This window comes from Pristis pectinata, chromosome 2 (assembly GCF_009764475.1).
Source record: "Pristis pectinata isolate sPriPec2 chromosome 2, sPriPec2.1.pri, whole genome shotgun sequence".
Classification (NCBI taxonomy): Eukaryota; Metazoa; Chordata; class Chondrichthyes; order Rhinopristiformes; family Pristidae; genus Pristis; species Pristis pectinata.
In genome coordinates this window covers 128,067,114-128,079,289 of record NC_067406.1, presented here as the reverse complement: position 1 = coordinate 128,079,289, position 12,176 = coordinate 128,067,114, and the positions used below count along the sequence as shown (strand labels likewise).

At 38.1% G+C, this 12,176-nt stretch overlaps 1 protein-coding gene across 3 annotated transcripts in view; it reads left to right on the top strand.

The window, feature by feature from the left end:
* The window catches only part of kiaa0232 (KIAA0232 ortholog), a 65,267-nt gene extending 53,985 nt beyond the window's left edge, over positions 1-11,282 (top strand). For 2 of the 3 annotated variants that reach the window (XM_052010106.1, XM_052010108.1), the window contains 3 exons: positions 3,114-3,222; positions 5,495-5,589; positions 8,805-11,282. In XM_052010106.1, coding sequence (XP_051866066.1) covers positions 3,114-3,222; positions 5,495-5,589; positions 8,805-8,987 — 387 coding nt within the window. In that variant the 3' untranslated portion in view covers positions 8,988-11,282. The remainder of the gene's footprint in view (positions 1-3,113; positions 3,223-5,494; positions 5,590-8,804) is intronic. The other variant, XM_052010107.1, reaches the window with a different exon arrangement.
* The last annotated feature ends 894 nt before the right edge of the window (positions 11,283-12,176 follow it).

Below are 12,176 nucleotides of genomic sequence, written 5' to 3'. Positions count from 1 at the left end.
GAGGCAGGCAGGCCAGACACCTTTTTCACCACTGTGCTTACCTGCGTTGCCACTTATTTATGGCCCTCGGTCTCTCTGGTCAAAAACACTACTCAGGGTTCTGCCCTGGTTTAACTTCTCAAAATGCATCACTTCACACTTGTCAGAGTTAAATTCCATCTGCCATTCATTTACCCACTTTCTCAATTGATTGATATCCAGTTGTAACCTTAGACAACCTTCTTCACTGTCAACCATACCACCAGTTTTGGTGTCATCCAAACCACCCAGATTATTAATATGTATGATAAACATCAGAGGACCCAGCACCAATCCCTGTGGCACACCACTGGTCACAGGTCTTGAATCTAAAAAAAACCAACAATCCACAACCATCCTCTTCCTCCTCCAACTAAGCCAATTTTGTATCCATTTGGCAAGCTCACCCTAGATACCATGTGTTCTAATCGTCCAGACTAGCCTACCACTCAGGACCTCATCAAAGACCTTGCTAAAGTCCATGTAGATAACATCTACCGCCTGGTAGTGTAGCTGTTAGCATAACGCTATTACAGCGCCAGCGACCCAGGTTCAATTCTGCCGCTGTCTGTAAGGAGTTTGTGTATTCTCCCCGTGTCTGCGTGGGATTCCTCCGGGTGCTCCGGTTTCCTCCGACATTCCAAAGGCGTACGGGTTAGGAAGTTGTGGGCATGCTATGTTGGCGCCAGAAATGTAGCGGCAACTTGCGGGCTGCCCCCAGAACACTCTATTGCAAAAGATGCATTTCACTGTGTTTCGATGTACATGTGACTAATAAAGATATCTTTTCATCTTAGTCACCTCTTCAAAAAAAAAGCTCAAAACAAATTCATGAGACAAGAGTTCCCACACACAAAGCCATGCTAACTGTCCCTAATCAGTCCTTGCTTTTCCAAATGTAAATAAATCCTATCCCTCAGATTCCCTTTGAATGACTTTCCCACCACAAATGTAAGGCTCACTGGCCTGTAGCTCCCTGGCTTATCTCTACTACCCTTCTTAAATAGATACAGTTAATTAAGTGCAGTTCATCTTCATATATCCCCTTTATCCCTTTGTTCTGCTTTCTTCAAAGAACCAATAATTTGGTCAAACATGATTTTCCTTTCACAAAGCCATATTGACTTTACTTGATTACTGTGAATTTTTCTTAAGTGCCTGTTGTAACGCCTTTAATAACTTCTAACATTTTACTCTATGACAGAAGTGGCCCGGAGTTTCCTGCCTTCTGTCTCCCTTTTAGAATCAAGAAGTTAAGTTCACTATTTTCCAATCTAATGGAAAATCTAGAGAATCCTGAATCTAGAGAATTTTGAAAAATTAAAACCAACAACGTCAGTAGCCACATTTTTTAAGTCCCTGCAATGAAGTCAATCAGGACCCCGAGGGTTTGCTCGCATTTAGCTCCAACTATTTCCTCAGTACCACTTTACTTGAAATTTTCAAGTTGCTACCTTCTTTCCAATTCCCAGTTTACAGCTATTTCCGGGAATAATGAAATACCTGAGGTCATTTAAAATTGTTGTCTTGTCCTAACTTGCACCAAGGCCTGTTCACGCATCAGTCCAGTGCTTGCTGACCTTTGTGAACTTAATGTTCAGAAACACCTGAATTCTACAATTCTCAACCTTGTTTTCAAGTTCCTCCCTGGTATTTCCCTTGCCCAGATCTGTAATCTTCTTTGCCCTTCATCCCTCAAAGATTACTGGGCTGCTTTATTTCTGATACCTTGATCAACCCCCAATTTAATTACTATTAACCAATTTGCCCGTGCTCTGGAATTCCCTGCCAACTCTTCCTCTGTATTTTCATAGAACGTAGAACATAACAGCAAAGTACAGGCCCTTTGGCCCACAATGTTGTGCCGACATTTTATCCTGCTCTAAGATCTATTTAACCCTTCCCTCCCATATAGCCCCCCCCATTTCTCTATCATTCATGTGTCTATCTAAGAGTCTCTTAAATCGTCCCTAATGTATCTGCCCCCACAACCTCTGCAGGCAGTGCGTTCCACGCACCCACCACTCTGTGTAAAAAAAAACAAACTTACCCCTGACGTCCCCCTTATACCTTCCTCCAATCACCTTAAAATTATGTCCCCTCGTGTTAGCCATTGTCGCCCTGGGAAAAAGTCTCTGACTGTCCACTTGATCTATGCCTCTTATCATCTTGATGCCCTTAAAGGCTAATTCTTTGACCAAAATTTTGGTTATCTGTCCTATTATTTCTATTCTGTGGCTTAGTGTTGATTTATTATTTGTAATGCTTTTGTGACAGTACCTTGGAACATTTAGCTGGATAAAAGTCCCCATACAAGTGGAAGATGACATTGTTATGAAGGTCCAGAAGGAGTTGTACATTGTTATTAAAACAACTGTGTATACTAGTTTCACTATGACCTCCTACACAATGTAAATAGATCAGCAATTGTCTACTTTTTCTAGGTTATTGAGTATCTCAGTGCTGAAAATACTCAGCAGGGCAGGCAGCATCTATAGAGAATGAAATAGCTTTAATGTTTCATGTTGATGAGCTCTCATCAGAACTTTCTGACCAGTGTGTAATTTAGTTGCTGCTGGTGGTGCCTTATCTGTAAGAAACATACACTACATCACATCTGTAAAATTAAGTAACTGAAGACTAGAAAAGTCTTGAGTCTTACATAAATGTGATTAAGTTTATTTTTGTTTCACTTTGTTACAAATTGCTGTCAACAAGCTTAAGTGTCACCTACTTAATCTACAACTTGATATTACCATTATAACAAGGATCTAGGAGTTGTAGAATGATCTATTGTTTGACTTAAGCACAAGAAGCAATAGATAGCATGATTAAATGCCCTTGTCCTCAGTAGATGCAAGTTAATGTTGTTATGCCATATTTTGGTCATAACTGATGAGATAAATGAATCCTCGGAGTGAATTATTAAGTTTTATTCTTTTTTCTCTCATCGTTTCCTTGGCATTAATGACCTCTCAAGATATTTTGCATTGTGTTCTAGCAATGATTTGTAAATCTCTTATAAGGCTCCAACATAGACAAAAAGTAATGACATTTCAAATTGGCCTGCTGATTTATTTATGTTGTTATGACAGGTTCCTTTTACAGACTTGACCCAACAAGGGAAGAGTGAGTGCAAGGAAGAACCAGAATGGTGGCGAGAAACACTGTACCCACAGCCATTTACTGGGATCGAGTGTACAGGCAAGTCAATAATTAAAAATCAATTATTAAGTAATATTTTAAAAATATGATGAATACACTTTAAAAAAAAAGAAAATCAGGAGGGCAAAAGCAGACATGAGATATCCTTGGCAAATAAGTTAAAGGAGAATTCTGAGAGATTCTGTAACTATATTAATAGCAAAATGGTAACCAGAGAAAGAATGGGTCCCCTTAAGGATCAGTAAGGCCTTAAATGAATACTTCTCTTCTGCATTTACCATGAAGAAGATCATGGAAGTTAGGGAAATCAGGGAAGAGAACAATGATGTCCTGAAGCATATCAATATTAAGAAAGAGGAGTGTTGGCGGTCTTTTGGTGCATGGAGGTAGATAATTCCCTGGGCCTAACCAAGTGAAGGCTTTGTAAGGAAAGAAATTGGCAGGGCCTTGGCAGAGGTTGTTGTATCTTTCCCAACAATGGGTGAGGTACCAGAAGACTGGAAGTTGCCTAATGTTGTGCCTTTATTTAAGAAGGGCTGCAAGGACAAGACAGGGAAGTACAGGCTGGTGAGCCTAACATCAGTGGTGGGAAAGTTACTCGAAGGTATTCTGAGAGACCAGGTCCATCTGCATTTGGAAAGGCAAGGACTGATAGGGATAGTCTGCATAACTTTGTACATGGGAATAGTGTCTCACGGCTATAGCTGAGTTTTTTTGAAAAGGTGACCAAGAGGACTGACAGGGGCAGGGTGGATAGACATTGTCAACATGGACAGTAGCAGGGTCTTTAACAAGATCTCGCATGATGGGGTGGTGCAGAGGGTGAGATCACATGGGATCCAGGGTGAGCTAGCCAATTGGATACAAAATTAGCTTGGAGGAAAGAGTCAGAGGGTGGGTGGTGGATGTTTGTTTTCCAGATTGGAGGCCTGTGACCAGTGGTGTGCCGCAGGATTGGAGCTGAATCCTCTGTTGTTTGTCATTTATGTAATGAATTGGATGAGAATGTAAGTGGCATGATTATTAAGTTTGTGGATGACACCAATATTGGTGGTGTGGTGGACAGTGAAGAAGATTGTCTAAGTTTACAACAGGATATTAGATTAACTGGGAAAGTGGGCAAAGGAATGACAGATGGAATTTAACTCAGACATGTGCCAAGTGATGCATTTTAGGAAGTTAAACCAGGACAGAGCATTCAAAGGGGCCCAGGGAGTATTTTTAGAACAGAGAGAGTACATAATTCCCTGGAAGTGGCGACACAGGTAGATAAGGTGGTGAAGAAGGCGTATGGAATGCCAGCTTTCATCGGATGGGACACTGAGTACAAGAGTTGAGATGCCATGTATAAGACATTGGTGAGACCACACGTGGAATATTGTGTGCAGTTGTCGTTGCCATGCAATCCAGAAGGATGTGATTAATCTAGAGAGAGTGCAGAAAAGATTCACAAGGATGTTACTTGATTTATAAGGAGTGACTGGATAGGCTGAGACTGTTTTCCCTGGACGAAAGGAGGCTGAGGGGTGACCTTATAGAGATTTATAAAATCATGAGCGGTGGATGGTCACAGTCATTTTCCCAGGGTAGGGGAATCTAAACCTAGAGGGCGTAGGTTTAAAGTGAGAGGGGAAAGATTTAAGGAGGACCTGAAGGTCTGGTTTTTCCACACATAGGATGGCGGGTAAATGGAATGAGCCACCAGAGGAAGTGGTAGAGGCAGATACAGTGACAAGATTAAAAAGACACGTGGACAGGTTCATTGATGTGGGCCATGAGGGATATGGGCCCAATGCAGGCAAATGGGACTCTGGAATCATTTAAGAGGCATTTGCATAATGTGATGGGAAAATGGTAGTAATGGTAGTGAAGTAAGAACTAGCTGGGCAGAATGGTTTCCCCTTGTTGCACTTATTTTTGTGATCTTGGCCTCTTTACACACTTGATAAATGGTTTAGCTATTATTTCTGTATTGTAGTAGATGAGCAAGAGCAATTTATGTGTCCACTGCAGTAACTGAAATGTTGTAATATTTTATGTAGCAATGAAGACAGATTTTACTCTGATAATTGATGTGTGGAATTATAGTTGCATGACAGAAAGCATTGTTTATTCAAACAAAAACAATGATTACCACCAATTAAAAGATTTTTGCTTTAAAGATCTCACCATATAATTCAGATTACACATTTATGCATGTATTCAATCACAACTGAAAGTGAAAATATGTGATTTAGTTCTTTAAAAAAAATTATTTTATCTAAGCTGTATGTTTTATAAATAAAAATCTAAAATGTAACTTTTTCTTAAGAATGCTACACTGATGCCAGGGGAAAGGATGGAAATGAGTGTCCAGTTTTAAGAGGACATTCACAAAATGGAGATTGTCTCCTACCATTAGACCTGGTAAGTTCATCAAGTATTAAAAATCCATTTCCCAAGATGGAGAGTTTCAATTTACACTGAAACAGAAATCCTTTATCATTAAGCAACAGTTACAATGTATTATTTAAGTTGTTTTTCATGAGAACTGAATGTACAGTATCCGACTGAGTTAACTTGGAGAATTACAAGATCGAATATGTAACTAAAATTTTATGCAGATAAAATCTGGGTGTAATTCATGTCTATGGTTGCGTAATGATGAAATTCTTTTTCTTAATCTACCCAAGCCAGTCTCTCACCTGCTAAATGCATAACATTTTGTAAGGCTTATATCAATATTTATTTGTACTTATTTATTGTTTACATTGTGCTGCTTAACTATAATTTTAATTCAGCTGTGAACATATTGTCCTTAGTTTCACTATTTTAAACCTGTAAAATCTAAGGCCTGTACAAAAAAGTTCACTGGAAACTTTTGTATCCACATAAACATTGTGTTTTCATATAACATACTAAATTATGTGTTTGCTCCAGAATCATTGCTAAATGAAGCAATGTTACTAAGGTGGTGCACTGTTTAGTGTAGGGTTTAATCCACAGGGCTAACAAATTCAGCTTTAGAATGTTTAAAAAAAAATTCTGATTTGAGTGGGCCATCTGTTCAGTTCAATTGGATCCCATTACATAATTTCTTTTTAAGTTTCGAAGCATTATCCACTTCATTTATTAAAAGATGAACTGAGTGGGGGTGCATGGTAGGTTGGTACATTGTTTTTGGTCTGAATTAAGCTTAAATCCATTTTGGGTTGACGGGATGTATCTCTCCCGAGTTATTCCAATGTATAAGAATTTATACAAACATATCAATTAGGAGCAGCAGTAGGCCACTCAAGCCTGCTCTGTCATTTATAAGATCACGGTTGATCTGATTGATCTGTTGATCTGATCTCTATAACATATTCCTGCCTGTTCTGTAATCCTTCATTCCCTTACTTATCAATGATTTATCTACCTCTGCCAAAAATATTCAAAGACTGCTTTCATGGTCCTTTGAGAAAGAGAGTTGCAAAGACTTACAATCCTCTGAGAGAAGAAAATTCTCATTTCTGTCATAACTAGACAGTCACTTATTCTAAAAAGTAGTTCCTAGATCTAGATTCTGCCACATGAGGAAACGTCCTCTCCACATCCATCCTTTCAAAAGCCTTTCACTCTTCAGATTTCCAGTGGAGACAAGTCTAGCCTGTCCAGCTCTTCCTCGTAAGAAAGATCATCCATTCCAGGTTATTAGTCTAGGAAACCTCTGCATTGGAGGGAATTCATTTACATTCTTTCTTAAATAACTAGAGTAGTATTATTGCACTGCACTTTCTCTGTAGCTGTGACACTTTACTCTGTACTGTTATTGTTTTTACCTGTACTACATTAATGCACTCTGTACTAACTCAGTGTAACTGCACTGTATAATGAATTGACCTGTATGATCGGTATGCAAGATAAGTTTTTCACTGTACCTCGGTACAAGTGACGATAACAAACCAATACCAATAAACAGTACTCATAGAATTGTCCAGCATGGAGACAAGCCATTTGGCTCAACTCATCCTTGCCAACCACTGGACATCCTTTTGTATTAATCCCTTCGCCCAACAATTGGTCCATAGCCCTCTGTGTCTAAGTGATTCAAGTGTTCATCTAGACACTTCTTAAATTCTGTCAGCAACCCATCTTCACCACTCTCTCAGGCAGTGCATTCCCCTCTAAATCTCTTCCCTCATACCTTACTGTATGTCCTCCAGTTTTATCTATCTTGGAAATGGGGCAAAGTTTCCTGCAGTCTACCCTATCTATACCCCTCATAATTTTATATACCTCAGTCAAGTCCCCTCTTAACCTCCTCCACTTGAGGGAGAACAGACCTAGCTTCTCTAGTTTCACCTTATAACTGAACTGCTCATCCCAAGCAAATGTTTTGTCTTTGCAAATGTAAGCATAATCTCTGTTTTAATTCAATGTTCCTTACTATAAAGGATAACATTCTATTTAGCTTTCCTATTTACTTGCTGTCCAGCATAATAATCCCCTTTAATGAATCATGAAACAGGACATCCAGATCCTCTGCATCTTAGTATGCTTCTTTTTACTTGCTTGCCAAGATGGGCACTTTCACATGTTTGTCCATTATGCCCCATTTGCCAGATCTTTGTGGATTCGCTTAACCTATCTGTATCCTTTTGTTGCCTCCTTAGGCCCTCCTAACTAATGTTGTGTCATCAGCAAATTTTATCAACCTGTGCCTTCATCCAATTCTTTTATATAATTTGTGTAAAAAAAAAGTGTTGAATCACCTGCAGTGATCCCTGTGGACATCATTTGTTGCATCTTGCTAACTGGAAAATAATTCATTTATCCTGCTCTCAATTTTCTATTAGCCAGTCAATTATCCATAGCAAAATGTTACTTCCCTTACCGTGAGTGTTTGTTTTTTTTTCAGCAATAATCTCTGATGTGGCATCCTATTAAATGCTTTCAGGAAATCTAAGTTTAGTACATCCATTGGTTCCCCTTCATCCACAATTCATGTTACTTCTTCAAATGATTCTATATTAAGTAAGTTTTGCTCCTTCAAACCTAGTCCCCAGTAGCCACAGCACTCTTCCTCAGTAAGTAGAATCACAGTCAGGGAAGGACCAGAAGGAGAATGGATATGTGAAAAAATGATTTAACTGGTCCAAAAAGACTTAGTTGTCTTGGTTAGTTTAAATTGCTGAAATAGAAAAGGGAGAACATTTTTAAGCATGCGACCCATATTAAATAGGGAGGTTGGACAGAGCTATTGAGTGGCAGAGAGGAAACATATTTCTTATCACCTCATCCGACCTTATTGATTTCACCAGTCGTAGACTTGCATCAGTGACACAGAACTCAACTGTTCTAGTTATCTGCATAGGTTTTAATGAGGTGCAAGATCCATATTTTATATTTTGTGAGACAGTCTTATTCAGTATAGTCTCTTTTTATGCAAATAGCAAATATTAAAATGAGTTACCACGAATGCAACCACGACAAGGATGAATCAAATTCCTGGCCTAAAGTGATAATCATTTTATTATTTTTAAATCTAGTTGTGGAGATGAAAGCATATTTTCACCTTGGTGAATTATTCAGTGAAGAACAAAAATATTAAATGTGTAAACGTAGTGAAAATGTAAAGCTATAACACATTTCTCTCTCAGCAGACTACAGCAGCCTGCGAGGTGAATTGCAGAGTAGAGCATGACACTAGAGGGAGGTCAGCTGTCATCCGCAGAAAGCTTTTCTCCAGCGACTGTTCAAGCTCGGATGAAACCGCTTCAGAAGGCGGAAGTGACTGGGATGACCCTCCAGATGAAGAGCTTTTTTCTCGCACACATCTTTAATTCTGCTCAGCTGTTTCCAGCTGGGAAGCAACTACACTTTTAATAAGTTCACAACTCTCTTGCTGAGAACTTATTGCTCTTTGAAAAAAAACTTAAGTTTTCTTTTCGTTTAACTCCTTTAGATAGGATTTATCTTTCTCTTCTTGTAGGTTTCACTGTTAGGCATTGACTGCAATACCATGACAGAAAAACTAATTACCAATAATAGTTTATCGAAACCTTGGCTTTTTCAACTAGTATAGGTTGTGTTTGTCAAAGAATGATTGTGCATGTGTCTATCTTACTAGCATCAATGCTTATTTTGCTGATTAATTACGACCGCTTCCATTACTATTGTAGAACTACTGTTCTCATTAGGACTACTCTGTCAACTACAACTTCTGCTATTCAGAGGCTCTTAGCATATGGCACAGTTATAATGCTTTGTTGTAAAAGAATTGGGAGATAAACACTTCAAGTAAACTTTTCACATAACTAGATCAGTGCCTTTCTGAATGCAGGACAACAGCATGGATGAATAGACTTAAATCATCAAATTGAAACCTGTTATCTCACTTCAAAGTAGGAACGACAAGGTTGTGCTTTAGAATCAGAATAACTATAAATACATTTTTTTTCTGAATGATTCTAAATATGTTTTCATAAAATTGAGATAAATTTAGTGAGTATGGCTTGTGAAATGCTAACTGTGAATGCCCAGGATTTTGAGGTTGTGGGAAAGGTTTCAGTGTGAGGGATTGGGTTGATGTAACAGATTCTTACACTGACTTTAGGCATCGATATTAAACAGAAGAGTGATAAATCTGTATGCTACAGTTGTGTGAGGAATCCTGAGCAAATTACAGTTAATCCATGTTGTGGCTGTGATTTTATAGATCTTAGCAGAATTCATTTTGTGTTATGGAAGGGTGTGAGGAACCATTCTGACATTTTACCTGTGCTGACTGCAAGAACCAAGTGTAGACTTAAAACATAAGAATCTCATTAACATGTGTGACTGCAGTAATGGTTGTTTCTTCATGTGACTTACTTTGAGGTTTTTTTTTCCTTATTTTTTTTAACACTGGTGTCATAAACATCACTTTGACATCAGAATATAATTGTTGAATATCTGTCACACCCTTGTGCTGTGAATCTGCAAAATAAAAAAAAGCCAAGGGAACAATATTCTGGTCACCAGGTACACAGCCAGCCAAGAGTTTTTCAACTTAATGACTGGCTACCTGGATCCCATGACAGTGATCGCTGGTTACAATGGAGATCAAAAATTCAAGTTAAGTTTTCCTGAACTTTAATTTGTATTAGGAACAGAGTAACCACAGAACTTATCATGGTGATAATTGATATTATAATAAAAAAGTGGAAGGATTGAATTGAATTATCTTAGGGATAAATTCAGCATCCATAACTTTAGAGCTGCAACATTTTTTTTTGTACATATGAGCCAATTGTAAAACTAAAAGAAAAATAATAGTTTGCACGTAAGTTTGTCAGAGATGGCTACTATTGCTCAGTGAAATAGTTTTAACTATTAAAATTTTAAACTTTACAAAGCATTTATCAGGGCCCTTTCTGTGAAATTTTTTTTGATTGAGGGTTATTTTAATAGCAACACAGTTTATGTAAACGAGCAAAAACAAATGCTGCAGCTTTAAGAAATTCATAACCATTATGTTTAAAAAGGGTTATAGAATTTTTGAATGGCCATGGATGTTAACAAGAGCAGAAAATTGAAAGCCTTCTGTAAATCATATATGCTTAAGTTATGATTTCTTTTTAGAGCTGCTTAAACAGACAAAGGAGGACTATGTCAGGTGATGCATGAGCTTGTCAAAAAGTATTATATTGTTATGTCATCTTTGGAAAGAGGAAAAGGCCTGAGAAGTGGATTGGGGAATAATGAAATGTTTACACATGTCACCTGAAGTAGTTTCCATACTTATTATTTAAAAAAAAACTTAAAAGCAGCACTCAATTGGGATAGTTTGAGAAATGTGATTTCAAGTTTCTTATGGTCAGGTTTTCAACTGAGTGATTTATCGAGGAAATGTAGGGAAGGGTGTTTTATTTGTCATCTACTACAAGCAGGTTGAAAAGAGAACATAGAACACATTGTAGAGTAGTACACACCATAGTACTGAAACCTGAGTTCCCCATTTCTCAGTTGTTAGCCTTTTTCTAATTTTTGCTTAAAGTGGTTGTATTGTTCTCTGATTTCATGTACACCAGAGTAACTGATTTTGTTTCATTGTGGAATTACTTTACACCTAAATAAAGACTCAAAAGTAAAATTTAGTTTAACAGCATTTTGGTTTATTTACACTGAATGCTTTTTTTAAATTAATAGCCCTGACTTATTGAATGCTGGGGCTCACTTCCTGAACTTGCAGCTGAGGTTTGATGATATCACACATTTACAATGTTCATATCCGGAAAGATAATCATGGAGCCCAAGACTGTGTCTTAGAACCAAGCAACGATGCCCTGAGTGGTGGCAGAATCCCACCCGATGTAACTGAGACATGTGATTGATCAATGAAATGCCTTTTCTGGAGGTAAATGCCTGCAGTTCCATGGCTAGTAAAACCATGCACAATCTGGATCATATTTCAAAGCATTGTGAACTCAAAGGTATGGACTCATTAACTTTATCTACTGAGAAATAATCCTGAGCAGTAACATACTCCAAAGGACATAGAGCAAAGCAGCCTGCTTAAAAACTTGATTGTAATGCCATATCAGCAAGCTCTGAATTCAAATCTCGATCATCCGGTGTCTAAGAGTTCAAGTTACAAATATTCTCAAAGGTATTCTGAGTACCATTAATATTTTTCTCCAATTTCTGTCGTTCACTTAAGTATGATCTATGCAGGGTTACTGTTCCAAGGGTAACAGCATTCATCTGATGTTTCACACAAGTATCCATTCTTTGTGAGGAGCAGCAAAGTGACTGCATCACATAAGGTAATTCTGTTCTCCATCCCATATCTAACATCTGTCATTTCCATCACTGCATACAAATATCCACTACCTTTGTGATGATTGCAGCAGTAACAACAACTCTCCAGGAGCTTGGCACCTTCCAAGAGAAAACAGCCTGCTTGACTGGCACTCTATCAAACATCCTAATCCTTCATACCCTCCACTAGCAGCACACAATGGCTGCAGGATGTATAATCTACAAAATGC